The sequence below is a fragment of the Marmota flaviventris genome, chromosome 5, assembly GCF_047511675.1.
Source record: "Marmota flaviventris isolate mMarFla1 chromosome 5, mMarFla1.hap1, whole genome shotgun sequence".
NCBI lineage: Eukaryota > Metazoa > Chordata > Mammalia > Rodentia > Sciuridae > Marmota > Marmota flaviventris.
In genome coordinates this window covers 30,923,090-30,951,054 of record NC_092502.1, presented here as the reverse complement: position 1 = coordinate 30,951,054, position 27,965 = coordinate 30,923,090, and the positions used below count along the sequence as shown (strand labels likewise).

The 27,965-nt window shown below is 46.9% G+C and overlaps 2 protein-coding genes and 1 long non-coding RNA gene across 7 annotated transcripts; 2 read left to right on the top strand and 1 right to left on the bottom strand.

Annotated features, from left to right (window-relative positions):
• Hnrnpab (heterogeneous nuclear ribonucleoprotein A/B) lies at positions 1-6,279 on the top strand. Of its 2 annotated transcripts, XM_027949671.2 has the most exons (8): positions 1-238; positions 331-562; positions 1,344-1,512; positions 2,289-2,447; positions 2,649-2,780; positions 4,455-4,569; positions 5,262-5,402; positions 5,671-6,279. In XM_027949671.2, exons 2-8 carry the CDS (start codon positions 354-356, stop codon positions 5,739-5,741), a joined length of 996 nt encoding a protein of 331 aa, XP_027805472.1. In that variant the 5' UTR covers positions 1-238; positions 331-353; the 3' UTR covers positions 5,742-6,279. The 2 variants fall into 2 exon arrangements, with proteins under 2 accessions (XP_027805472.1, XP_027805471.1); XM_027949670.2 differs by lacking the exon at positions 5,262-5,402 and having other exon boundaries at positions 3-238.
• On the bottom strand, positions 3,630-26,968 carry Phykpl (5-phosphohydroxy-L-lysine phospho-lyase). Of its 4 annotated transcripts, XM_027949666.2 has the most exons (14): positions 26,848-26,967; positions 25,877-25,995; positions 24,510-24,669; positions 21,430-21,504; positions 20,760-20,847; positions 20,566-20,682; positions 18,910-18,992; positions 18,431-18,656; positions 9,922-10,076; positions 9,423-9,512; positions 7,790-7,920; positions 6,792-6,860; positions 4,942-5,121; positions 3,630-4,080 (listed from the first exon to the last, which is right to left on the bottom strand). In XM_027949666.2, the coding sequence occupies exons 1-13, from the start codon at positions 26,904-26,906 to the stop codon at positions 4,991-4,993; spliced, it is 1,503 nt and encodes a 500-aa protein (XP_027805467.2). In that variant the 5' UTR covers positions 26,907-26,967; the 3' UTR covers positions 3,630-4,080; positions 4,942-4,990. The 4 variants fall into 4 exon arrangements, with proteins under 4 accessions (XP_027805467.2, XP_027805469.2, XP_027805468.2 ...); XM_027949668.2 differs by lacking the exon at positions 9,922-10,076 and having other exon boundaries at positions 18,431-18,568; positions 26,848-26,968; XM_027949667.2 differs by lacking the exon at positions 4,942-5,121 and having other exon boundaries at positions 26,848-26,965.
• Positions 26,932-27,963, top strand: LOC114103820 (uncharacterized). The gene is made up of 2 exons (XR_003584738.3): positions 26,932-27,408; positions 27,666-27,963. It is a non-coding gene; the product is annotated as an uncharacterized lncRNA (long non-coding RNA).
• The last annotated feature ends 2 nt before the right edge of the window (positions 27,964-27,965 follow it).

Below are 27,965 nucleotides of genomic sequence, written 5' to 3'. Positions count from 1 at the left end.
AAAGAGCTCCACGAGTCGGCATTGTCAGGCGGCGGCACCGCGCGAGTCGGACCTGGGCTGTGGTCCGTGCGTTCTGTGTGGCGGCGGCCGAGGAGGAGGAGGAGGGAGCTCCATCGGAGCGGCTCCGTCAGTGGACGGAGGCGAGGTCCCGGCAGCGCGAGCTTGAGCGCGGCCGAGCCCGCGGCGCCTTCCCCGGCGGGTGGGGACAAGTGGGCCCCGCGGCGTCATCGGCGGCGAGGTGAGCGACCGGGCCGCGGGAGGCGGGCGGGAGCTCGGGCAAGAGTCGTGCCGGCCTGACGCGCTATCGCCGCGTGTGGTCGCTCATTGCAGGAGCCGCCGCGGCCTGCCCTACCATGTCGGAAACGGGTGAGGAGCAGCCCATGGAGACTACGGGAGCCACTGAGAACGGACATGAGGCCGCTCCCGAAAGCGAATCGCCGGCAGGGGCTGGCACTGGAGCAGCCGCGGGGTCTGGAGGCGGGACCGCGGCGCCCCCGAGCGGGAATCAGAACGGCGCCGAGGGCGACCAGATCAACGCCAGCAAGAACGAGGAAGACGCGGGGTAGGTGCGGTCGCGGGCGGACGGGGGCGCCGCCTTTGTTCCGGGGCCGCCTTTTGTTGGCGCCACGCGGCGGGGGGAGGGGCGGTCGGACCGGACCCCGCCACGCTCACTGCTCAGCTCTTGAGCTGCTACTCGCTCTGGAGTTTGTAGGAGTTTGTTGGGTCGACTTTGGCGCCGCCCCGGGGCCGCCCGCGCGCTGCCGGGCCGAAGTCGGCTCCGGGGCGGGCGGCCCGGAAGAGGGAAAGCGCTCGGACCCGGTGCCCGGCCGGGTCTAGGGCTGCGCAGGGGCTGTGTGGGCGGAGTTGGCGCGCGCCTGGGCCCAGGCCTCCCTCCTCCGCCTCTTCCCGGGGGCGGAGTCATGGTCTGAACTCTGGGCGGTCTCGGCCCCAGGAAGCTTCGAGTTCCTTGAAACAAGTTCTTGGAGGTGGTGACGACTGGAAGGGACGCTAGCCCATAGATTCGTGGTGGTTGTATACCTTATTTTCAGTTTTGAGTGGTCTGGGCCTATACCCCTGGCAACGTTTCCGTTTTCGCTCAGAGCCTGGGACTGCACGGTGTGGTTAAACGTCACTGAGATCAGAGGGCAGTGGGGTCCAAGTTGAATTGAGATTGGAGGACAATAGAATTTAACATTCCTTAAAATGTAGTGCCCTTGTAGACTCTTAAGGGTGAGTGTAGACTTTGTCTACAGGATGTTGGCTTTATAATCATTTCATTGAAAGCTTAAAATCACAGCTTTCTTACAAGATTTGTTGCCATGCATCTCACTCTACCATTTCAGAAAAATGTTCGTTGGTGGTCTGAGCTGGGATACCAGCAAAAAAGATTTAAAGGACTATTTTACTAAATTTGGAGAGGTCGTGGATTGTACAATAAAAATGGATCCCAACACTGGACGGTCAAGAGGGTTTGGGTTTATCCTCTTCAAAGATGCTGCCAGTGTGGAGAAGGTAAGCTGGGTATCAGCAGTCTCAATGTATAGGATTTGAAATCTAAAGATACTGTTGTACAGAATGTTTAGCTTGTGTGCTGTGCAGTTGAGTGCTTTGGGACAAGTAGGTTAGGACTGTCACATTCTTGTTTTTGAGGGATTAATACAGGTTTAATGGGAAGTAAGTGGTGAAATGGTTCAGGAAGAGTATTGTTGGTGTTTGTTTCTTTTTATGTGCGTATTTCTGGGCACCATGCTGAACATTTTACTGTGGGTATTAGAACTGAGTCTCTCAGATTATTATGAGGATAAGCATTTAGCTCCATATAGGAAAAAACGAAATCCTAAGCCTCAAATTTTAGTGGAAGAGATCATGTAGTTACAGGTAGAGTGAGAATTCCAATCCCTAGCAGCCAGACTCTTAAGTCTGCTCATAATCACTGCTCCTTTATTGGAAAGAAATGGGCCCTACATTGGGACTTCTTGGGCAGGGTGGGTAAGGGCTCAGTGGACTATTACTGACTTTGGAGAAGTCATTGACTATACAATTAAAATAGATCCCAGCACTGGATGGTCAAGAGAGTTGGAGAGGAGAGGAGGGGACTGATTTATAGGTGTTTAGGTGAACCAGGTGTATTGGGAGCTTGGAGAAAGTGGGTTGGAAGATGGGCTGGGGTGGAGTTTGGAGGGCATGAAGCACATTTTGTGTACCTGTGTGGGAATCTTGAGGCTTAGAGAGAAGGGCCTCCATGGTCATTTACTGAATAATAATCTGATCCCTTCTGTTTGAAACAGGTCCTAGACCAGAAGGAACACAGGCTGGATGGCAGGGTAATTGACCCTAAAAAAGCCATGGCCATGAAGAAGGACCCTGTCAAGAAAATCTTTGTAGGGGGTCTGAATCCTGAAGCCACAGAGGAAAAGATCAGGGAGTACTTTAGAGAGTTTGGGGAGGTGAGTGTGGTGGCCTCATGAGTGGCCTGCCAGCTGCTCTGAGACTGCTTGCTTCCTTCTTGGTCCATCCTTGATAGTCTTGACTAGTTGGAGCCCTCAGTAGGGCTTTCTTACTCTCTGGCCTTTTAATTGGTCTTCTCTCCAATAGTTTATATGCATTGGTAGGAGGGGTTTGGTCCTGAGCATTGTTTGTTTTTACAGATTGAGGCCATTGAGCTTCCAATGGATCCCAAGTTGAATAAAAGACGGGGTTTTGTTTTTATTACTTTTAAAGAAGAAGATCCTGTGAAGAAAGTTCTGGAGAAAAAATTCCATACTATCAGTGGAAGCAAGGTATGGTGTTTTAGCTGTGTGTGCTCATCTTTCTGTTCCTGGAAAGTTGGCTCTTGCAGGTGTGGGTTAGGTTGGGCTATGTCAGAGATTAATTAGCAAGTTAGTTCTCCAAAGTACGGGCTTGACTTGACTGGAGCAGGTGGTCTTTTAGAACTTATGCAATTCAATAGACTACCTTTTATGGTGAGGATTTTGAGGATTTGCCCTGTTCCTGGTGACCTCTTTTTGTTCATCTTGGGATATATCCCTTTGGGCACTGCTCTAGACAATCCTTCCACAGGCAAAGATCCTAAAAGAGCATCTGGGGACCAGGCCAGCTTAAATCCAGGACCAGTTTTGCCTTCATATGTGGAGTCATGTGTAGTGAAAGGTGCACCTCCTCCCCTGAACTCTTGGTAGAGGAGAGAATAGTTTAAGCTTCAGGATGGCAGTTAGCAGAGTTAAAGGTGTGGCCCTCTGTGGCTGGGTGTGGCAGGCTGTGTGTCTCAGCAGGAGTGGAAGTCAGATAGGTGGGACAGGTAGGGTGGGGCTTCTAGAAATCCCCATCCTGGGCTGGGGATGTGGCTCAAGCGGTAGCACGCTCGCCTGGCATGCGTGCGGCCCAGGTTCGATCCTCAGCACCACATACAAAACAAAGATGTTGTGTCCGCCAATAATTAAATAAATAAATATTTAAAAAAAAAAAAAAAAAGAAAGAAATCGCCATCCTGACTAGGAGTTTAGAAAGCTCCAGATAGGGATTAGGTCCCTAAATGTTTTATAAAATAAGCAGGTGAGATGTGAGTTGTTCCTATAGTGGACAGTGACAGACTGCTTTATGTGCATGTGAACAAAGCAGTGGTAAGAGCCTCTAAGCTAACATTTTAATGGTGGGTGTTACAAATAAGTATTCAGTTGAGTGTAATCAACTCAATTTTTAATTAAATGGGTTAGAAAACAGACATCACTTAGCAGGTTCAAATGTCAATTAAATGTATCTTATGTGGGGACACACAATGTGTAGTGATTTTTACTGTTTTTAATGGAGGTGTCTGTCAATATTTTCCTTAAGTACCACTGATTTATTTTAACGGACACAATCCCCATCCCCTTGCCCAGTGCAGATGTTGGGCAGGAAGGAAACTGACCCTCTGGGCCTGTGGTGGGGATGTAGACATGGTCTTATCCCAACGGTTAGTGCTTGGAAGAGCAGAGGGATGGGTGGCAGTGTGGTCTCAGGCAAAGCCCCATGCTGAGCCTCAGAAACTGTGATGGAGGTCAGGGTTTTCTCAGTAGAGTATTTGGGTGGGATGAGTTTCTTCTGTAAAAAAGAGAAAAGAAAGAAAAATGAAATGTCTCTAGTGCCCAAGACCTCTCTGAAAAGTCTCTGGTCTTCTTGTTCAGCAGGACAGAGGTGGTGCCAACTCCCAGGCCATCTGTCCTCTGTTCCCCTGATGTCTGGTGTGTCTTGCCCTCCTGGGCTGTAGTTGGTCCAGTGCATTTTCCTAGGAAAGGTTCTCTTAAAGAAAGGCCCTGGGTTTTAGTTGCTTTTAGGAGCTTTTAGCACACATGGATTTCTGCCCTAGCATATTTTGAGCAAATTGACATGCCCAGTCTACCATCTGAGTGTTGCAGTGAAAGTCTTTGTCCTGAGCTAGCCTCACTGGCCTGACCCACTGTCTTTTTGGCTTTTAGTGTGAAATCAAGGTGGCCCAGCCCAAAGAAGTCTATCAGCAGCAGCAGTATGGCTCTGGGGGCCGAGGAAACCGCAACAGAGGGAATCGAGGCAGTGGTGGCGGTGGAGGTGGAGGTAAGTGAAACTTCAATGAAGATGGGTCCTGTTTCCCTGCCTGTAAGATGCCTTCTGTGCCTGTTTTGGGGTTGCCTCTGGTGTTCTGTGCAGCATGGGTGGGCAGGCAGTGTGTGAAATGGGAATGGGGCAGGAATAGGAATGGTTTTCCTGGGTCAGCTGTGTGCTTTTGCTGCTGTGGCTCCTGGAATGGAAGAGACCTGTCTGTCTTCACTTGTGCGGCTTGGGGCCCCAGGGCAGAGGGAGCATTTGCATTGCATTCTGGGCGGGGGCATGATGGGTTGTGCTTGGCTCTGTGGCTGTCCTCTGAGTCTTGGTACACACAGGGGCCAGTGGGCAGAAGGGTAGGGCAGAGCTGTGCCAGGCGCTTACCTCCTTCCATCACAGGCCCTCTGACTCCAAAGCCTGAACTGCATCTTTTTCAAGGCCAAGCTGCCAGGGAGGGGTGGGGGTGATCAGAGGGTGACTTGAGTAAGCCACTTGTACCCCAGGTGAAGTTAGCATCCTGGCCTCCTGATCCGGTCTCAGGCCCAGAGCTGGGCCCAGGGCCCTCTAAAAACAGAAAGCAGCCCCATGGCTTCTGCCTGAGTTGCCATTGTAACCCCGCCACCCAAAGGGCAGGATTTCCTCCATCCTAGCTCCTGCGTGTGCTAAATGGTCCATGGGCCCCTGTGCCCTGCTCCCCCCCACAGGTCAGAGTCAGAGTTGGAATCAGGGCTACGGCAACTACTGGAACCAGGGCTACGGCTACCAGCAGGGCTACGGGCCCGGCTATGGCGGCTACGACTACTCGCCCTATGGCTATTACGGCTACGGCCCCGGCTACGACTACAGTAAGTAGGAGAGGGAGGCCCTATCCACTCCCCCACCAGGGGGGCAGGTCAGACAGTGCAGGGGCCACTGGCAGCAGGGGCTTTGGAGTCAGACAGGCCCTGGCTCAGGCACTGGAGCTACCCAGTGGAGTTCTAGCTCCAGGGCCTCAGTACAATAGAGGTGATCCCTACTGTACAGGGTTGAGGATCCTGTGAGGATGCGTGTCAAGCGCCTGGCACAAGGTAAATGCTCAGTAAGTAGTAGCTGCTACGTTGTTCTTGTCCCTAGGTCAGGGTAGTACAAATTACGGGAAGAGCCAGCGACGCGGTGGTCATCAGAATAACTACAAGCCATACTGAGGCGGCAGCAGGAGCAGCTGACTGACTGACCGCACACGCTTTGTTGGATACGGAGTGAACGCAATTATGTACCAAATTTAACTTGGCAAACTTTCTATGGCCTGTCCCATGTGCATCTTATTTAAAATTTCCCCCCTGGAAATCACTCTCCTGTTTACTATTTCCAGAGCTCTAGTTTTAGGCAGCGTGTGGTGTCTCAGGCCAGAGCGGCATTAGGGGTTGATTTTATTACCAGGTTACCTAGAACCAGGTTGGAGGGTCTGCTTCCTGCTGCCGCTCTGCAGCCTGGACCCGTGGACCCTGGTTGTAAAGAGTAAAATGTATCTTAGGAAACCAGTGTCACCTTTTTTCCCACCTTTTAATTTTATATTATTTGTGTCATACATTTCCTGTAATGGAAGTGTTAATTTTACTGTACTTTTTGGTACCTTTTGGGAATCTAATGTATTGTAAGGTATTTTACACGTGTCCTGATTTTGCCACGACCTGGATATTGAAGCTATCCAAGCTTTTGAAATAAAAATTTTAAAACCCCCAAGCCTGGGTGAGTGTGGAATATGCCGTGAGACCTCTTACCCAGAGTATGGGTGCCAGGTGCTCTGGGGCTGGGGCCTTCTCCCATAGCGAGGTCTTTCAGGTGCTGACCCAGTTGTGGGTTACAGCTTGGATGAAGGACCTGACTACTGACCTTTTGTGAGCTGTTTTGGGTCTATATCCTCCATCTCTGGAGAGCATCCTGTCAGGCATACACACCCTACACATCCTTGGTTGGTTTTCTCAGCATAGAAAGCTCACTGAGGGAGGAAATGGCTATTCCTGCCCTCTCATCCTAGCCAACAAGTGCAGGCCAAGTTTTAGAGACTTTCTGGTGGGGATGGGTAGATAATACCCAGGGAAGTAAGAGCTTCCCACCTTTGAAGAAAGTAACCTGTGAGAAGGAGCTATTAGAACAAGAATGTTTTAGAAGGTTCATTTTGCTAAGGATAATGGCTGTTGATGGTAAGAAACAATCTCTGGGTCTCTTAAGAACAAGAGGCAAGGCCCACTCACCTGGAGGATGTTTGACTGAGCAGCGCTGAAGTCTCAATGTTTCACAACTTCTCACTTTCTCTTCCATATCTGAAAAAGACCACAAAGCCACCCCAATGGAACACCTTTCTCTGGAGCCTTCAGTGTCCAAAGCTGCTTGGATAGCAGTTTAGAGACTGGGCCCACCTACATGGCCAGTTTCATACCTGACCCTTACTCACAGAGGTGGGCTAGCAATTTCTTGGAAGGAAACCATACATACACCTGGAAAACATAAGCCAGCCCTCAGTTCTCTTGTTACTTTCAGGCTGTGTCCAGGAGTCCTAAACCACTTCTGTAGCCAGTTAGCTTCTGGTTTGTTAGGCTCCCCACAAATAACACTATCCATCAGAACCCCTACCATCTCAAATTGTCTAGCAGGGATTGGACTTTGTTCAGCTCCAGGGCCCTGGGCATATGTGTACCTGTGGTCAGCAAAGAAGTAACCCAGAGGTGGAAAGGAAAGATTGCTTTTGACATGTTCCACACATAATTTTGCCTATATGGGGGTCTCAAAGGTCTTCACAAATGGTATACAGCCTCAACAGGGCTTAATCTCAGTTTGGTAGAGATGTAAGTAGATTGAGGGGGATACACTGGGCTTATTTTTGACCATTCTAAGTGACTGGGGAAGAAGTTTATTGTTGTCCGGTCTCTGAACAAATCTCATTTCAGCCACCCCCCAGCTAGGTGAATGTGTTCCTAGCTTCCAGTATAGAAGGAAGCTGCTGCCATCTGTATCTCAGGGTGACTTTAAGCACATGTAATGGGGTCTAGCCCAGGTAGGTGGGTCTTGATGCCCAAAGGGCTAGAAAGCTCTTTTAGGTCCAGGCAGGAATAGGAGAGGCTTGGGCTGGAAGGCCCTTCACAAACTTGGTGTGTGTCTAAAGGATATCCTGTCTTCTTCTTCTGGGCTCTCATGCCCCTTAGTGCATGCTGGGGGCTCTAGATAACATGGTCAGTTGCTGTTCCAAGCTCACCTGTCAGAATGGCATCCAGCTTTGTCACCACCAGTTGTGCATTGTCCAGGCTGAAACACATTGGGGGCTTAAACTTCAGAATGTTCCTTCCAGGGCCATCAGCACTTAGCAAAATGTAGTTTTCCTTCAGCCTGTGAGGACAGGACACCCCTTTGACATTTAAGCCTTCTTCATCCTCACTTTGGCTTAATGTCCAGGATTCAAGCTACACTGTCTTCAGAGTCCTTCACCAGTCACTTCCCACCAAGACACTGCCCTGTCCACCCTGCCAAAGTCCTGCTCATCCTGTGGCCCAGCATTAATGGCCCTTGTCTGGAATGCACTTGGCTCTGAGTCTGCTGCCCCCAAAATGGGTCTGACTTCTCCAGTCTATACCAAGCCAAGACTGACCAGGGTTATCAACAATGCCTGCATTTCCCTTTTTTTGTGCATGGCTTATGGTGTGTAGTATGTCCCCTTTCTAATGAAACATGTCTAACATGAATGGAATGAGAATTCTGTAACATTTGCCAAGCTTCAGTAACTTCCCTCCCCATGCCTCCTAGGGTAACTTGTCATCCCAGACAGGACTATTAATTTCCCATTCTTTTTGGGAAGATGAATAATTTTTAATATTCCACATTAATATTTGGCCACTGACAAAAGGGTCTCAAATGATTTATTTGTGTGTTGACTTATGCTCCCATTCTTTTTTATTTTTTATTGTTAAAATATTACCAGGGGTGGGGTGGGGCTTGTTTTTTCAATTTGTCTTCTGGCTTCTTTTTCCTGTTCCATTCTTTGCAGCACATTGGAAAGAATAAAGTTTGAACTGTGGATTCTCCCCTGGGCCTAATCTAGCTCTGCCACCTAGCAGGGTCACTGCAGGTGGAACACCTGTCCCATATTTACTGTTGTGAAGGTGTAAGAATTAACCTGGTATCTGGCTTCTCTGCCACCTGACCATTCAGAATCCCCAAGGCTCATTGTGAAGATGTTGGGTGAGCTGGCAGGGACTGGCCACTGCAAACATTTGAGGGAAAGGATTTACATTAATATGGTATAGGGTGAAATAGCACACAAGATCTTGAATGTTTCATAATTTGAATAAAGGCATACCAGAGGGGGTTTCTGTTGGGGGGGGGGCAGGTAGGAATGGGGAGTGGAGATAAAGAGGACAGTAATAGGGGAAGAGGTCCTGAGGCCTTAGGTCCTGCCTGGGGTTCAAGTGAAAGACCCCAGGTTAGGAGGCTGATAGAGTGGGCCCCAGCTGCACATCTCCAGTCCAGAAGAGGGGGAAACCATTCCAACAACCTGGCACTCTGGGAATGGGGAGTCCCCCCAGTCTTGGTGGTATAGTAGCCCTCAGATGAAGCTTTAGGAAAGCTATTTCCTTCTCCAGCCCTGTGTGAAATTTAGGGCTTCCTGGCATTGGGTACATGGCTGACAGCTATAATTTCCTGTCCTGAGAGCTCAGTTGAGAGGGTCAAATCAGCTGCCTCTGCCCCTCAGGCCCAGATACTATAGCTGTTTAGCCAGATTTTTGGGAACAGGGTGGACAGAGGGAGGCTCCCTCCTATTCAAGGCCTTAAGTTGTGCAAAGAGGCATCATGGTGATTTCTACTTTAGAAGGCAACTTGAAGGAAAAAAATACCTGGTTACCACATAGTCAGCCTCTTGGGTTGCTGGCATCCTCGTGGCCTCATCTTGGACCAGATCCACACCAATGAAGAGTCCAACACCCCTGGAAAAGTTGACATCTCAGAAGGCCAGGTCTAAAGGCCACCATCCCTACTCATATTCTGCCTGGGCCTCAACCAGACACCCCTGTTGGAACTATCTGGGACTGTCCCTGTGCCTCCTGTGGAGGCAGAGAGCCTAGGAACCCTTGGAATGGATGAAAACAGTTCTGGGGAATAAACTGGGAAGGGATGGGGGCTGGGTTGTGGACAGAGGAAAGAGAGTTGGGGTCAGCCTGTGCTCAGACTGAATCTGAGCTTTCTTCCCTAGAAAGTACAGTGTTGAGTAGCAGTTCCTCTGGAATGTGGACATAAAAATTCTTACCATCCATATTAGGTTGAATAATATGGACTATCCTGGGCCCTGGGAGGTCCTTGGTTATTGGGGGGTTGACTGCTGTCTCAGAGCCTTACCTGACATCACCAATGATAGGATGTTTGGCTTTTTGTTGCCTGAGAAGCTCCATCAGAAAGCTGCCCACACAGGTAGCATGAGCCTGCAGTCGCTCCTTCTCTAAGACATCCAGGACTGCCAGCCCCACAGCACAGGACACTGGGCTGCCCCCAAACTGAGCCAGGGGACAAAATATGTCAGATACCCAGTAGAGTGGGCCACACACCGCACAGAATTGCTACACTTCCAAAGGAAGCGACTGGAGCACAGGTCCTGAACCCCACAGGGCTCAGAGCTCTCAGTAGATGGAGATCTCCTGTGGTCCCACTGGATGTCCTACTTTCTGTGGCTTCAAGCCAGGTCAGGTATCCCTGGAAATGCAGTTAGGAGCCCCACAGAACCACTGGAGAAGGTGTGTTTCAAAAGAGCTAGTGCTGTCCCATCCTCCTTCAGAGGCCTTAGGGTGGCAAGTCATTGGCTGTGCCCAGATCCACAGCTCTGGACTGTACCCATCACATTTGTAAAGGAGGGTTTTCATAACAGCACACCACAAAGCTTACCAGGGAAAAGTCACTCTGGGTGGCATAAATTCACAGCTCTGTTGGCTGAGCCTGTAATACCCCTGCATTTTATTTGGCTTGTATGGCATTTCTAAAAGCTTGTGAATTGGGTTCATAAATTCTTGCAAGAGACTTCATACTTTTATTTCTGATAAAACAAACATGGCCTATCTGGCCACACAAGGACCAAGCAAGATCAGTGGTTCTCTTCAGGCAGTGAGTGCATTAGCTTGCTTTTCCTGTCCAGCCTGACCCCACAGGTGTCTGAATGGGACCTGTGTTTTAAAGGATCAGAAGTCCAGTGACTCCTGAGGTAGGGAGATCACAAAAAGGCCAGCCTCAGCAATTTAGCTAGGCTCTAAGCAACTTGATGAGAACATTTCTCAAAAAACGGACTGAGGATGTGGCTCCATGATAAAGTGCTCCCCTATGTTACAAAAACCAAGCTTTGGGGCTGGGTGTGTAGCTCAGTGGTAGTGTGCTTGCCTAGTTTGTGCAAGGCCCTTGAATCAATCCCCAGTACTGCCAAAAAACAAAAACCAAGAAATTTAGGCATAACAATAGTGATTTTTTTTAAGTGTAAGGTTGAATGAGATGCAACAAAGGTATGTACTTGTGCAACTTTCTCCACGATGGCTACAGAATATTTCCATCACTCCTCCAAGTTTCTTGTACTCTCACTCCTTCACTATTAGCCCCAGGCAACCATTGACCTGCTTTCTGTCATTCTAGCTTTGCCTTTTCTAGAATGTGATTTAAATGGAATTAAAGAATCATATATCCTCTTGTGCCTAGCTTTTGCTCATTGTTTTTGGAATTTGTCCATACTGTTACAAGTGTCAGTAATCTGTTCATTTTGTTGTATAATTATTCCATTTTATGGATCTGCCATAATCTGTTTATCTTCTGTTGATGGATCCTTTGGCTATTTTAATTTTTGGTTATTATGAATAAAAATCCTATGAATATTTGTACACAGTCCTTTTGTAAAAACTATGTTCTCATTTTGCTTAGGTAAATAGGTGTGGAACTGTTTGTTGGGTTTTAAGGTAAATGTATATTTACGTGAAAAAAACTCCATTCCCATCAGTCTGTGAGACTCCAGTAATGTCTTACTCGACATTTCATTATCATTTGGAATTATCATTTTTTTTTTTTATTTAACATGAACTACAGGTTGATTAATCCTTATCCAAAATCTGAAACTTTACCCCACTCCCCATATTAGGGATTGAATCCAGAGCCTCATGCATGCTATGCAAGTGTTCTACCATTGAGCTACAACCTCAGCCCTTTTTAATTTTGTATTTTGAGACAGGGTCTCGCTAAGTTGTCAGGCTGAGAACTTGAGATCCTCATGCCTCAGCCTCCTGAGTTGCCTGGGATTACAGGCATGTGCCACCACACTTGGCTACAGCTCAGTAATTTTGAATTTAAAGACCAGAGTGAGAGGGCTGTGATTGTGGCTTAATGGCAGAGCACCACTTGCCTCACACATATGAGGCAATGGGTTTGATCCTCAATACCTCATAATTTATCTACAACTAAAAAATATTTTTAAAAAAGCCAACTTGTTTAAAAAAAAAAAAAAAGACCAGGTGAGACAATTGCCAGAGGAAAAAGTGGGGGAAACAAATATAAAACGTAAATAAATCTAAGTTATATGGAAGATGGATGGAAGTGCTAATATCTGAATAATAGAAGTCTTAGAAGGAGAACAATGATATGAAAATGTGCAAGTAGGGGCTGGGGTTGTGGCTCAGCGGTAGAGCACTTGCCTAGCACATGCGAGGCCCTGGGTTTGATCCTCAGCACCACATATAAATAAAATGAAGTTTTGTGTCCCAACTACAACTAAAAAATAAATATTAAAAAAGAAGAATGTGCAAGTAGTTGAAATAGATCTGGAATTAAAAAAAAAAAAAACCTACCTCAGATGTAAAGAATTCACAGAGTATCAAAAGGAGAAAGGTGAAATGCATATATGGACATTATAAAATTTAAAATAAAGACAAAAGAAATTTTCAAGCTGGGTATAGTGGTGCATGCCTGTAATCCCAGCAATTTGATGGGTTGAGATAAGAGATTGCAAGTTTGAGGACAGATTTGGCAACTCAGCTAGACCCAGTCTCAAAAAGAGCTAGGGATGTGGCTCCGTGGCTCAGTGGTAGAGTACCTGGTGTTACTCCCCAGTACTGAAAACTGCAGAAATTTCCAAAAGAGCCAATTGCATAAAAAAGGAACAAGAATTGATGACTTAAAGTGATAGTGATGAAAATGACAGAATAAGGTCCCTGCCTCCCCCCCCCCCCCTTTCCAAAATTCTCTCCTCCATAAAAGGAACAATACTAGCAAAACCCATCAGAACTCAGGAAATGGGTTTGAAGCGTCTTTGGAAGCCCCATTCTTTTGAGAACTCGTTTGATCTTCCTGGTGGCTCCCTGGAAGACCTCACACAAAAGGGGGAATTTAGTTGACATTGGAGGAGTTTGCCCAGTGTGAACAGCCTTTTCTCCAGTGTATTTGTTGATCAGAAGCAATAGTTTAACATCGTGGCTCACTATTGGGACAAACAGTAGATTAATAAAAAAAAAAAAATAAAAAGTTGGGAAATGAGATGTCTATAGGGACTCTGAAAAGCTAGCTCTGACATATTCCTGGTAATTTAAGGGGCATGCATATACTTAGGAATATGCTCAAGCCAAATATATGTGTATGTTCAGAAAGAACTGAAAAGCCCTAAACTCACCACTGGAAGGATTGCTCAAGTCCAGGAATTCAAGAGCTGGGCAGCACAGCAAGATCCCATCTCAAAACCAAACAACAAAAAACAAAAAGCCTGTAGAAACGTCTGGACACAATCAAGTAGACTAACATACAGTCCCAGAGGGGGAGAGAAGAGGCAGAAAATATTTAGTAAAAAGTCCTGTATAACTTAAAATGGACAATGTTTTGTTGTCCCCTCAAAATTCTTAGGTTGAAATCCTAACACCCAATGTGATGGTATTAAAAGGATAGGTAATCAGGTCATGAGGGTTGAGCCTTCATAAATAGGATTAAACTTTTTAAAAAAACTCCAGAGAGCTCTCTTGCCCCTTCCATCATATGACGGTACAGTGAGAAGTCAGTTTTCTGCGACCTGGAAGAGGATCCTCGCCTGAATTCAACCATCATGACACCCTGATCTTAAGACTTTCTGCCTCTAGAACTGTGAGAAATTTTGGTTGTGTTTGAGCTACCCAGTCTATGGTAGTTTGTTATAACAGCCCAAACTGACTAAAACAACTTCAAGCAGCAATTAAGGCTGGGAGCAGTGACACTCCTGTAATCCCAGTAGCTCAGGAGGCTGAGGCAGGAGGATTTCAAGTTCAAAGCCAGCCTCAATTCAGCAATTTAGCAAGGCCCTAAGCAACTCAGTGAGACCCTTTCTCTAAATAAAATATAAAAAACGGGCTGAGGGATGTGGCTCAGTGGTTAAGTACCGTTGGGTTCAATTCCTGGTACCAAAAGAAAAAAAAGCAATTAAGTTTCTTTTCACAAAACACAAGGTTCAGATTGAGTTTTTACCAAACTTTCAAGGAACAGGTCATTCCAATTTTATGTAAAGGGAAAGAATACTTCCTAATTCATTCTACAAGGCTAGCAAAATCCAAGTTACAAGAAAAAAATTCTAGTTAAATTTTACTCCTGAAAATAGATGCCAAATTATAAATAAAATATAAGAAAGTAGAATATAATAGTGCATAAAAGTGAGAATATCCCACACTCAAGCTGGGTTTGTCTCAGGTACATAAAGATGGTTTATATAAAAAATACAGCTGGGCACTGGTGCCACATGTCTGTAATCACTGTGATTTGGGAGGCTGAGGCAGGAGAGTCTCAGGTCAGCTTTAGCAACTTAGACTCTGTCTCTCCCACTTATGTATGACCTTTGGTTACTAAATGGAGGTAGCATATCATATATATATATATATAGGGTTGGGAATGTAGCTCAGTGGTAGAGTGGCCCTGGTTCAATTCCCAGTGTTGCTAAAAACTAAAAAAAACAAACCCAAGCAAATATTATCTGTTTATTTATTGAGGTGCTAGAGATGAAACCCAGGGCCTTGCATATGCTAAACATACATTCTGCCACTGAACTACACACCCTCAGGCCACAAACATCATCCTAAATGGACGGATACATGCATTCCCATAAACTGAACAAATATGCCTCATGTCCTATTATTTATTTTGTAGTGGAAGCCTCTCATCCTGTGTAATTAAACAGCTGACATTATTTGGTGATAAAATTATTTATACAGGAAAAAACAAAAAAAGAACTTCCTCTAATTCTTAGACATAATAGAGTTTAGCAAGAGAATGTGGATAGTCCATAGTTTTTCTTTTTTGGTATTAGGGATTGAACTCGGGCACTGACCACTGAGCCACATCCCCAGCCCTGTTTTGTATTTGTTTAGAGACAGGGTCTCACTGAGTTGCTTAGCACCTCGCTTTTGTTGAGGCTGGCTCTGAACTTGTGATCCTCTTGCCCCAGCCTCCTCAAGCCTCTAGGATTATAGGTGTGCACCACCGTGCCTGGCTCTGATTTTTTATAACAGAACCAAACAGTAAATATACACACAAGTCACCATTTATGATGGCGAATATATTCAATAAAAAATCTAGCAGTGTGCACGATGTTTTTTTTTAAAATACCTCTATTTATTTTTATGTGGTGCTGAGGATTGAACCTAGTGCCTCACATGTGCTAGGCAAGCACTCTACCACTGAGCCACAACCCCAACTCCTATATGTAAGATCTTTATAGGGAAGATTATAAAACATGGAAAGTTACACCATGTTCCTGAATAGGAAGATTCAATATTGTAAATAAAGCTTTTCAAATTGACCTATAGTTCAAGCAGTTTCCCTAACAAAATTCCAACAGGGCATTTCTTAAAGTGTTTATAAAGTGAGAGAGAAAACATTTCTTGAAGTTTATAAAGTGAGAGAGAAAAAGTGGTCAGGAATAGTCAGAACTCTTCTGAGCATGAAAAAAAGGTAAGAGGGACCTTCTTTATATCAGATAAGAACATATTATGAAGCTCATAACAGTAATAAAGTAACGTGATACAAGAAGAGAGACAAGTTAATCAAAAGAGTAGAAATAAAAGCTCTGAAACAGACCCACTTATGTATGTTATGTATGACCTTTGGTTACTAAATGGAGGTAGCATATCAGTGAAGTATAAAGGGATCAGAGAAAAATGATGATTCCTGATGTACACCCTACATTAACTCCAGACAGATTAAGGACTTGTATGTCAAAACACTTAAAATATTGATAGTATATTTTAGATATTTAGATCTCGAAGTAGGGAGAGATTTCTTTGACAATAAATGAAAAACTATAATAGAAAAGATAGGTCAATGATGTTAAAAATTGAAAACTGGTTTATCATAAATACAAAAAGTTGAAAAGCCAGGTTATTAACTGGATGAACATATTTATAATATACACATTGACAAAGAATTAGTTTCAAGAATATATAGAGGGGCTGGGGCTGTAGCTCAGTGGTTGAGCGCTTGCCTAGCATGTGTGAGGTATTGGGTTCGACCCTCAGAACCACATATAAATAAATAAATAAAGGTATAAAAAATACAACATTTAAAAAAAGTATATAGATATGTTTGTGTAGGTATACACACAAACATACAGACACATGTGTACACAGATATACAAAATTCCCACAAATAAGAAAGTCATCAATAATTTTAAAATACGAAAAAAAACATGCATTTCACAGAAGAGGAAATGCATGGTCAATAAAATTAGGAGATGCTTCATATAATTTGAAGTTAGGGAACAGCATACCAAGTCCATATTGGCTACCATTCTACATGGTTCTTAACCGGCAAAAACTAAAAGGTGTTGATGAGGACATACATTGCCAGTGAAGGGTCTTGTGAACTATTTTGGAAAATGGATGCCATTGTCTCTTAAAATTGAGGGTGGATACAACCTCTGTGACCTGGCAGTCTTACTCTTAGGTTAATTCATAACCTATCCTTTCACTTCTAAGAAAAACTCGGCACAGGAGCCCAGTTCATAATTGCCAAAAACATGGAACAACTTCAAAGCACATTAATGGGAATGGATGAATAATCTGTGGTACGTTAACACAGTGAGTATTATAAAGCAAATTACAGTGAAAAGCAATATGGATGAATCTTAGTAATACAATGCTAGGTGAAAACAACAAAATCCAACTAAATTCAGCAAACAACTAGAATAAATAATGAACTTAGGATTCAGAGTGATAGTTATCTAGGTGATGGAGGCAATGAGATGGTTTGGGGCCAAATAAAAGAATAAATGTAGGTTATCATCAAGGTCCTAACTTTTATTTGAGATGATGTCCTCCCAAGTTGTTTGTAACATCAATAAGGTAACCAGGTAAATTGTTAACTTGAAGAATATGCAGGGACAGATGATGAGAGTATTTTATGAAACAAGGGTTATACTTAAATCTAGTTATGTGCACTTGATGTTCCAAGTAAAACACGTATATGAAACAAAAACTCCAGGATCAAGCTTCACTGGGTCATTGTCTTTCATCAAATACAACACTTTCTCTTTACACAGCAAATACCTGCTCATTATTCCAGATTTGGCTTTGGGCTCATCTTCCACACAATGCCTTCACCACTTGTCCCACACCACTTGGCCTACCTCCTGTCTGGGGCGCCCCCTTTGCTCTCACAGTGCCATGAACACTATTTCCATTAAGTCATCTTCCACTGATATCATGATGGTACCATGACCCTGTCTCCCCTGACAATGAGCTTGTTCAGAGGGCACAGGCACTGTTTGTGTCACCTGGGCACACAGTGACAGTCTGCTGAAAGCACCAGCCAAAATGTTACTTTTTTTTTCCCCTTGTGGTACTTGGATTGAACTCAAGGCCTCAAGCATGCTAGGCAAGAATGGGACCATTCTTTACCACTGAGCTATATCCCATCCCTTTTATTTTAATATTTAACCCAGGGGCTCTCTACCACTGAGCCACAGCCCCAGTTTTTTTTCTTTTAATTTATTTTGAGATAGGGTCCTGCTAAGTTGTCCAAGCTGGCTTCAAACTTATGATCCTCCTGCTTCAGCCTCCTGAGTTGCTGGGATTACTGGCTTGCACCACTGTACCCAGCATTTCCCTCACTCTCAATGACCTTCTCTGCCTTATTTAGCCATCCTGAAACTGGTTTAAGCTCTGGAATGTTTTGATCTCTAGTTCAAACTGCCTCTTTTTGACAGTTTAGTGGATCTTCAGCTCTGTCCTTTCCTGTTCTTCCTGTGGCCTAAGCACAGATTTGGGCCTCCTTTCCTGCCTGTTACAGTCTTCTGTGATTCTGTCTGCATCTTTCCAAAAATTACTTCAGACCTCATCTTCCATGATTAAAACCCTCTCACTGGAACTCCAGGTGTAGCTTAGTGGTAGAGTGCTTGCCTAACCTGTAAGAGGCCCTGAGTTCTGTCCCCAGTACTGCAAAACAAACACACCCTTCACAGTTCCTCACTGCCTTTGGATCATTTTAGATTGTCTCTGCAATGAAACTATGGCTGACCACCATGCTCTACTTGCTTACACTGCAATCTCCATCTTGGGAGCCATTGAACAAGCTATTGGGTCAACTTCAGTTAGAGAAAGCTCTTGATCCTGTATCACAAAGACAGGAAACATAAAGCTACCCTCTGACGTGAAATCTGTTCCTGGGTTATCTGTTTCCCTAAAAAACTCAGCTCCTCATGCAGCTGCTCAGCTTTCTGGCTCCAGCACCTGCCATAGGGCCTAGCACACTGTAGGCAGCTTTGCTGCTCTTTCTTAGAATCTCTGCACTGGGCATAGTACTATCCCTGCCACCTTTACTATGGGTAATCTGGAGTCTAGTAAAGCCCATGGTGTTCCCTTGCCCTGGAGCCTTCACTCACCGTGTTGAAGTATTCGACGCCGGTGGCTTCAAATGCCCTTGACACAGCTTGGGTGGTGGCCACGCAGGCAATTGGGTGGCCATTGCCAATGGACTTGCCCATGGTGACAATGTCAGGGACAAAGTCTTCCCCCTGCAGCTGGAAGGCCCAGAAGTGCTTGCCTACTCTGCCAAAGCCAACCTGGATCTCATCTGCGACAAAGACCCCTCCAGCCCTGTGGATGTGCCTGTGGTGGAGGACAGATGGCCATCGGGGCTTTGGTGAGAGGAATTTCACCAGGAGTTGGGAGGTCTTAGGGCTCTGAACCTGGATCTACCAGCAGAAAGGTGGGGTGGTGGAGGGCAGGGGGAATGGGCAATGGCTAGCCTTCTCTAGGCCATCATTTCTTTAAAATATTCTGGCAAGCAGGTCAGGCTGTGGTTGGGATTAGGAACACAGTTTTCTGCCCTCCCTCTAGCAGGTGCTGCCCACCTACTTACTCTGCTACTTGGGAGAAGTAACCAGCAGGGGGAATGATCTGCCCTCCCACGCTGGGCAGAGACTCCACGAAGAAGGCTGCAATCTGTGGATGAGACACACATTGGGAACACCACCAGGCAACTCGGTGTGCCCTGCTGATGCTGGCTCAGCGGTAGTCCCCAGCAGGACCAGACGCCATCACTGCTGTACCCTCCTTTGGAGCCCAGAGGAGCCCATGTCACATCTGATGGTTTGAGACTCGGGTTTTCTTTTAGGTCTCAAACCAACACTTACATATGGATGCCTCCGTCCCCTTGTTCTTGGTGTGTCCCTAACTATAAATTCACTGGTATGCCTGTTCCTTCCTTCCCCTCTCTGGTGACCAGTACCAATCTCATCCCTCCTGCCTTGGACAAATATGGTCCCATTCTTGATTGCCCCCTCCCTCATCTAATCAGTCATGCTGATATGAATTCTACTTCAGTAACATCTCTGAACTCACTACTTCCTCTCTGACATGCCTGCTTCCCAGAGGACTTGCCTGTTTCTGCCTTGGCCTCATAGTTGTCATCTACTCAACTGGACACTTCTACAGTGTCTCTCTCACAAGACCACAGGGGTGACACTACAAGCCAGAAAGTTGAACTCTTTGCTGTCCTGCTTAAAACCCTTTACTGACCCCTCTGCTCACAGCCATGACTTCCCAACTGTGTTCTGCCTGGGAACTGCTTCAGAGGCCATTGGTAGGATGTGGGGAGGGCTGATTGGGTGGGAAGCTGATCCTCTACCTCTGCTGCAAACAGAGCAATGTTCTTTCCAGGTTTTATGGAAGTGGCTGCACAGCATCTGAAATCTACAGGTCAGACTTTCTTGGTCTGATCCTGCCAACCCTTCTGGTCCCACAGCCCACCTTTCTTTGCCATGTATCCTGTGTTTAGCTCTGTCACTCCTTCAGTGAAGTATTCCAGAAAGTCTTCACCCCAGTCACCAAAACTGCCCTTTGTGGGTGCTGTTCTGGGTCACAGCACATTTCTCCTGTCTCTGCTTGTCCACTTCATTTCCACTATACTGCCCTGGTCAGGCTTCCCCATTGCTCACTTAGAACCAACACAGCCTCCTCAAGATCCCTCCTCTCAGGATATCCCATTCACATCCATCCCACACAGCTGGGATAGATGAGAGAACAGCTCAGCCCTGTTATCGCTCTCCCTCTTAAAGCCCTTCACTGACACTCATGGTCTCCAGTGCAGAGTTCCAGTCACTCACCACAGCATTGGGATCCCCTGGCAGATGGGTCCTGTCTGCCTCTTCAGGCCCACCTATCTCCACACCCACAGTTCCTCACCTCTGCACAGGCTATCCTGTTTAGGAGGCCCTTCTTCCCCTGCTCCCCGCCTTGAGTAGCTAATTCCTACTCACCTTTTACTATTGCAGTCAGGTAGTACCTTCTGCAAGGACCTGCCTTTGTGCCCACATAAGTCCTCCCTGGGCCTTGGATGCCTATAACATCTAGGATGTTCTCACCAAAATTCTTGGCTGGGCACCTATTAGCCCCACCTCATGCACACAGTAAATTCCAAGAGGGCAGGGCTTCATTCTGCTTTCCCTCTAGGCATCTAGCACAGCGCAGGTAACAGTGGTGGTGACATTCACTAGACTGTTGAGGGTGTGGTTACCTTCCTGCCCTTCTCCTGTGCATTGCTGACAACACGTTTCACTTCATTGGCATAGGCCACAGCTGGATTGGGATGGTCCTCTCGGTAAGGGCCCCGGTAGGTGTCTGGGAGAGGTGCCTGTAGGGAGTACAAGCACTGTGTCATTCTGGCTTTGGGGTGGGCACCAACCTGTTGCCATTGTGGGTAGTGCATACCACATGGACCCACTCCTTCTGGCCATCCAGGTACCGGAACTTGTATGGACTGATGTCAATCAGGGAGCTCAGGTGACCGTGATAAGCACTGGGGAGAAAAAGGGAGGGCTCAGGCCCCAGTAGCATGTTCTTATGATCTAACCCTGACCACTGCCTATCCACTGCCAAAGGCAACACAAAGACCCCCAGCTCTTGGGCTGGGAACAAGCATGGGCCTTGTAGTAAGACTTCCTGCAAGGCCACTAACTGGCCATGTCAAAATACTTATTGCTTAATCTCTCTGGGTCCAGTTTTCTCCTCTGTGAAGTGTGTTTATGGCGTCTCCTTCAGGGTATAATGTATCTTAATCGGGCTAATGCTCTAAGCCCAGGCCTGGGTCTTCTGCACATCAGATACTCAAAACATAGGAGCTATAGCTGGAACAGTTTGAATATCTAAATGAAGGACTTTCAATTCCTTACAAAGCATGTCCTCCTCCCCAGGAGCTGCCCTCCCCGGGACAGTGGCCTGATGATAGAGTCCCTGGGAGGTATCTTTGGGGCATAGTCCTGTGCCTGTCATGTTTCAAGGCTTTCATCCTCTGTCTAAGGTAGCCAAGGTCAGAGTCTCACTGATCCTCAATAAGCCTATGGGCCTGAAAGTGGCAGGCAGGGCTATGAGTTTCACTTACTGGTCTAATACCACCACGTCCTGGTGTCCCGTGTATTGGCGAGCCAGCCGCAGGGCCAGGTCATTGGCTTCTGACCTATAACAGTAAAGGTGGGCACGGCTTGGACAGTCACTCAAAGGTTCTCCACAGAGAAACCATGTGAACAGAGGAACCCTTCCAGCAGCAAGAAGATTCTTGGACTTCATTCATTTAGTCATTTGTTTGATAGACATAAAGTGCCTCCTATATGCTCAGCCCTGTTATCACCCTCCCTCTTAAAGCCCTTCAGTGACACTCTGGGGTAAAAAGAGTAGGTAAAACAGGAGGCCCTGGCCTCCTTGAAACTTACATTCTGATGTGTCATGAAAGCCAAAAAAACAAAGAGTGATCATTTTTGTAAGTGCTAGCTGTGGGTCCAGCGTACTAAGGGAGAATCGGATGGGCGCTACTTTAAATAAGAATGTGTTAGGGGTTGAACTGTGTTGCTCCAAAATTGTTATGTTGAAGCTCTAACTCCCAGTATCTTATATGTGACTTTATGTGGAAATAAAGCTTTTGAAGAGGTAGGGTAAAAGAAGGGCTTCAGTGTATCCTGATCCAATCTGACTGGTGTCCTTAGAAGGAGAGGAAATCTGGATGCACAGAGACATCAGGGATGTTTCCACACAGATGAAAGGCCACATGAGGGCACAAGAAGGAGGCAGCTCTCTGTGAGTCAAGGAGAGAGGCTTCAGAAGAAACCAAACCTACTGACACCTTGATCTTGGACTTTTTGCTTCTTAGAAATATGATATAGTACACTTTATTGCTGAAGTCCCCTAGTCTGACATTTTGTTATGGCCACCCTAGGTAGGGTCAAGAGTGGCTCTTTAAGGAGGTAACACCTGAGTCTTGAGGGAGACCATTCCAGGCAGAGGGAGCAGCATGCACAAAGGCCCTGATGGAGGCAGGAACTTGTGTCAGAGAAGCAAGAGAAGACAAGCAAGGCCAGAGCCTAGGGAGGGCAAGCCAGGAGAAGTGCAGAGTGCTGCAGGGGCCACATTCACAGGACTGGGAAGGAGCCTGGGTTTTCTTTTCAGTGACAACAAAGCCAATGAGGAGTTTTAATCAGAGAAAGCACATGATTCAAATCCCATTTTAGGAGGCAGTCTGCAGCTATATGTCAAAAGGGAATGAAAGTGGAAGTGAGGAGACCTAGGAGGTCCAGGTGAGAGCAGGGGATGGGGAAGTGTTTGGAGTAAAGGGATTTTTTGGAGACAGACAAGATGGGACTGAAGCAGAAATGCATGTATTTAGTTTCTGCCTTGAGCAGAGATGTGGATAGTGATGCCATTTATGAGGTGAGCTGATGTGAGGATGGCAGTGGTGAGGCTGGGAAGGCCGGGAGTCGGTGGCTGGGAACATCAGGGAGAACCAGTGTAATGGTCTCACACTAGGTGTCGCAGAAGACATGTCTTGATTGTTTCTGGATATGTGAAGTTGGAGACGTTTGTCAGATGTCAAATGGACAGTTAGAACCTTGAGTCTGGAACACATGGGAAGCATCTGGGCTTGTGATATAAACTGGGAGTCAGCAGCACACGGATATTTAATACTGAGGGAATGGATGAGATCATGGAGCAAGAGGACTCAGAGAGAAAAAAAATGGCCCAGGACCAGTCCAGAGGAATATAGCAAGAGGTATTGGCAAAGGATTCAGAGGGGAGTGGCCAGAAAAGCTGGAAGGATACCAGGAAGGCACCAGAAACCAGAGGAAAAAATTTCCAGAGCACGGTCACTCTGTCAAATATTGCTGGAAGACAGATAAGTCAAAGGTAGCCAAGATTACTGGATTTGGTAACATAAAAGTCATTGGCACCTACACAGAATGAATTTGGTGGGTTAATAAGCCAATAGGAATAGCTCTTCCTCCTCTGCTGAGAAAGTACCAACCCTGCACCAATTCCCTGCTCTTCCAACTGGGGTTCCAGTTTAGTCTGTCACTTCTTAGCTCCTTTCTTTGAACTGTTTCCTTATCTGTCAAATTAAGATTGTAAATTTTACTTCCTAGAAGTAATTCAGGGAACTGATGAATGATAAATGGCAATGGCAATAATAATCATCATTACTAGGCTGGGCAAGTGCTCAGTGGTAGAGAGATTGTCTACCATTTATAAGGTTCTGGGTTGCTTCCATACCACCATAAAAACAAACAAAAATCACTACTATAATCCAAATGCCACTACCTACAATTGTTGGAATATTCTCTCTCAGATATGCCATGATCATCTGCCTGATTCTGCTGTCACTGCCACTCTCATTGTAAGCTACAATCACCTCCTACCTGGCCCCTGAATTGGCACCAAACCCTGTCAACTCTTGCTTTCTGCCAGCCCTGATGACATCACTTCCCTAACTAAAACCCTCTGATGTCTTCCCAGTGCTCTGAGGATACAGTGTCCTCACTTGATGGATAAGGTCCTTGGGTGATGGGCCCTGGGTCCCTCTCCAGAGTTAGCTCACACCCTTTCCTCTTCCTCTTTCAGTTCTTCAAGTGTGCCAGGATGCTGTGCCCCTTCCTATGACAGGGCCTTTGCACAAGCTGTTCCGTGTGGTAACCGACCTAGACAAGAGTATTTGTGGTGGAGTAGGCAGCACCCTTCCTTCCTTTTCCCCTAGTTTTCTCCTGAGCTTTTAGCTTAACATTGTTTCCTCAGGGAAACCTTCCTGACCTTCCAGAACAGGTCAGGTCCCCCCAAATTTTTGGGCCTCATTATACCATATGCTTTTTCTCCAGACAATAACTTTTCTTGGTAATTTTATATTTCTTTGAAGAATCATTTGATGTTTCTGCTTCTACTAAGTAGGGGTCTTTGGGCCTTATGGAAGGCAGAAATAAAGGAACACATTAATTCATCAAGCCCCAACAATGATCCTGGAAGAGAGGCAATGGCATCCTTTACTAAAAGAGAAGAAAACTGGATCCAACAGAAAAAGAACCAGGATCCACACTTAGGAAGCACAGGAGCCTCTCCCTGAAGCCTACACCATGCTGTGCCTATGTGAGTGATTCTTCTTTGGTGCCTCACTCTCTTGCTAGGGGCTGGCTGCAGTTCACTTACCCGGAATTCAGGAAATAAAACACACAGAGCTTCTCTGGCAGGGTCTCCGACAGCCTCTGTGCATAATCCACGATGTTGTCATGAAGGTATCTGCTGTTGGTGTTGAGCACCTGGTTCTGTTCATGTGCAGCTTGGACCACGAGAGGGTGGCAGTGCCCGACTGCAAGAGGGTCACCTCCATCAAATGGCCGACTCCACTCAGCCAGTCCCACTGGGCCTCCCCCAGCCCCATTCTGGAAATCCAGCCAGGGGAGACGCAGTTACAAAGGGAGAGGTGGAAAAAGATGAGTTTAAGATGGGAGCGGGGGTGGGGGTGGGGGTGGGGGTGGGATGGGGATGATAGATCTGGAAAGGAAGATCTAGAAAGAAGTTCCTGGGATTCCAGCAGAAGGAAAAGATTCTCTAGCAGAAATCCTATTTAGACAAGCTATGCCTTTAAGGAGGCTTCTGTAGGCCTTTTCCTTGACAGGCAAGGATCAGAGGTGATTGTCACATGGCTTGACTTGACCAGTTGGTGGGGGCTGGAGGTAATCTTGATTGCCAAAGGCCAAGGATAATAACAAGGAACATGCACTAGAGCTTGCCTAACATCAGGCACATTCAAAACTAAATTTTGTTAGTTAACACATATTTCTCCAGAATACTTGGAGGTGAATGTCTAGTAGTACATGGTCTATTATGCAGACGAGCAAACAGGTATAGAGAATGAAATAACTTGTTCAAAATCACAAAGTTGGTAAGTTAGCAAAAACTAGAGCCCTGGCTTTTTAAAAAAATATATATTTTAGTTGTTGATAGACCTTTATTTTTTTATTTATTTATTTTTTTTGATAGACCTTTATTTTATTTATGTATTTATACGTGGTACTGAGAATCAAACCCAGTGCCTCACACATTCGAGACAAGCCCTTTATCGCTGAGCTACAACTCCAGCCCTGAGCCCTGGCTTTTAACCTGTTTTATTCACCTCCATTTTGCCTCCTAATTCATGGACTCCTTTTCTTCCATCAGTTCTGGCAGTCCTAGCTGAGTGACTGAATTTCTGCTTCAATTTCCTTACCAGCACCTGAAATGGTCAATGTAGCTGAATCCCTGCCATAATCCCTGCACTTGGCGATGGCTGTGCTGCAGTGCTGTTCATGGCTGGGCTGTTTGTCACTCTCTGAGCTCATCATCAGTCCCAGGTGGAACTGAATCCACACACCTAGACCTCTGACTCCTGCCTGAGACTTCTACTGCTACTTGACAAAGACTCGGCGTTCTCTGCACATGGATGTGAGTCAGCTCAAGCCAGGCTCTCTACAACTGGCATCAGATTCACAGCCTCAGCCTCCTCTCCTGCCCCACCAGCCTGAGGTGATACTGACCATGAGCCACATTGTTGATGCAATCGATGTATTCTCCCCCTTGTTCATCATACAGGTATTGCCCTTGGCCACGGACAATCTTAACTGGATCCTCAGGGAAAAAAAGTCTGCAGGAAGAGCTGTGGGGACAGACCAGAGGTGGACAGCCATGTCTGAAGACCTGAAGGGACCACCTACCTCCTCACCTCTTTCTGGTTTCTGGAAAGAACAAAAACTTTAAGGACAAAGTGCTCTTTCCTTGCTGCCAGGCTTCTCATTCCATAGTAAAGAAGGAAAAAAATGGGGCAGGAAGTTGCTAAGACTTAAAATTGTTTAAGTCATATTAAGCCTCAGTGGCCTTGCTCATTTCCCTGTGTGCCCACATCAGTTGCTTAGATCCTGGGAAAAGGAACTGCCCCAGTCAGACCCACGGGGACCCTGTATGGCTGTATAAGGAATGGCACCCTTAGGTAGCTGTCTCTCAGCCCTAAAGATTCCTTGTCAGTTAAGTGGCCCTGTTGCCCCAGATGTGTGCTAGTCTTGAGCTCTGGCTGGAGGATGCCTTCTCCTCCCCTGCCATGTCCCATTGAGGGCCCCTCTCGCAGGTCAAGTGCATACTTCCTCTAACGCTGTGAAGGACTCCCCACCCCACCCTCCGTCTGAACTTTCAGCCCTCCCAGGATCACTCTCAAGTCAGGTCCTGGTCGTGCTGACGGGCCACCAGTGGGCGAGGTCCGCCCAGGTGCTAGGGCAAAGGCTGTCTCCCCAGGCGCCCGTGGCGAGAGCTGCGGGGAGGGTGACATCGGTTCCCGAGCCTCAGGGTGGGCCCAGGAGCCGGCGGGAAGCCGCTGCGGGAACCGCCTGCCCAGGACTGCAGAGCTTCAGAACACGAGGGGTTGCGGCCCAGATAAGGCCGGGAGGGAATGGGAAGTCGCGGGCTCTGTGCCGAAGGCGCGCGCGCGCGCGCGTCGTGCGTGCGCGCGCCTAGGTACCTGAGGAGCCGCTGCCGCAGGGACAGAGTGTCTGCCTTGGCGCGCTGATCGGTGGCCATGGCGCTGCGCTGTCAGTCGGTGCAGAGACGCAGCGCCGAGAGACTAGGCCGCGAGCGCTTGGAATCTAGGGCCCCGCCCCGGCCCCGCCCATGCCTCCCCCGAGACTTTGGCCTCAAGTTTGCATCTCGGGCCCCGCCCCCAAGTGTCCCACTTCGCTTTCGTTCTTTCATTTTGGCAAACGAGCTTCGCAGGCTTCCGGCTAGCGAGTCATTCCTTGTCCTTCTCCCGCCGGGCCGGGTTTGCGTCCGCCCTGCCGAGTGCTGTCCTGGCTTTGGTTCCGGGACGCGCTTTTGGCCTACCCGCTTCACATACCCGTGCCGTTGTCTCCCCTTGCCCCGAAGAAGTGTCCCCAGGTGATCCCGCCGCTGCTCCCAGCGCCCGATTGAGCAGCACTCAATCCTGGCAGGCTACGCTTGGACGAGTTGCCGTCTCCGTGCATAAAAAATGATGCAGTGTGAGGATTAAATGAAAAATGTGCAAATGATATCCACTTGGGGCCTGGTATGCACCAGGGGCGGCAGAGTAGAAGACAGGCCTCTCCAGCTCCTGCAGGAGCAGCAGGAAAGTAGGGCACAACGGGCATTACTGGGGCTAACTAAGGGCTGGACCTGTTTCCTGCTGGAGTCCAGGCGGGGTGAATTTGAGATGATTCAGTGTTTAGACTGGAAGAGAGTTGGGAAGTCTCCTGAGCTGTGTTATATTGTCCAGGAAACTGAGACCCAGGAAGGGAAAGGCCTTTGCTAAAGGCTTGACTCCAGTTTCAGGGAGTGAGAAGAAAAGATCTCCAAGGGATTGGAAGCCTGGAGAGCAGAGAGGTTCTTCCTCTTCCTGGGGGCACGAAGACTTCCTGCCTTGAACCTTAGAACAAGGAAGAACTTGGGACTGCCTCTTGAGGACGCTGGGAAGGAAGGCTTACACTTACCCTTGCTGGTGTGTATCTATCTTCTCATGATTCCCAGCTCTCTGCTTGGCTTCCTGATTGCTGATTTCTTCTTTTCCTCATAAAATTGTAGACTGCTTAAGGCATTTATTAAAGAACATTCTTATATTCTTTTATT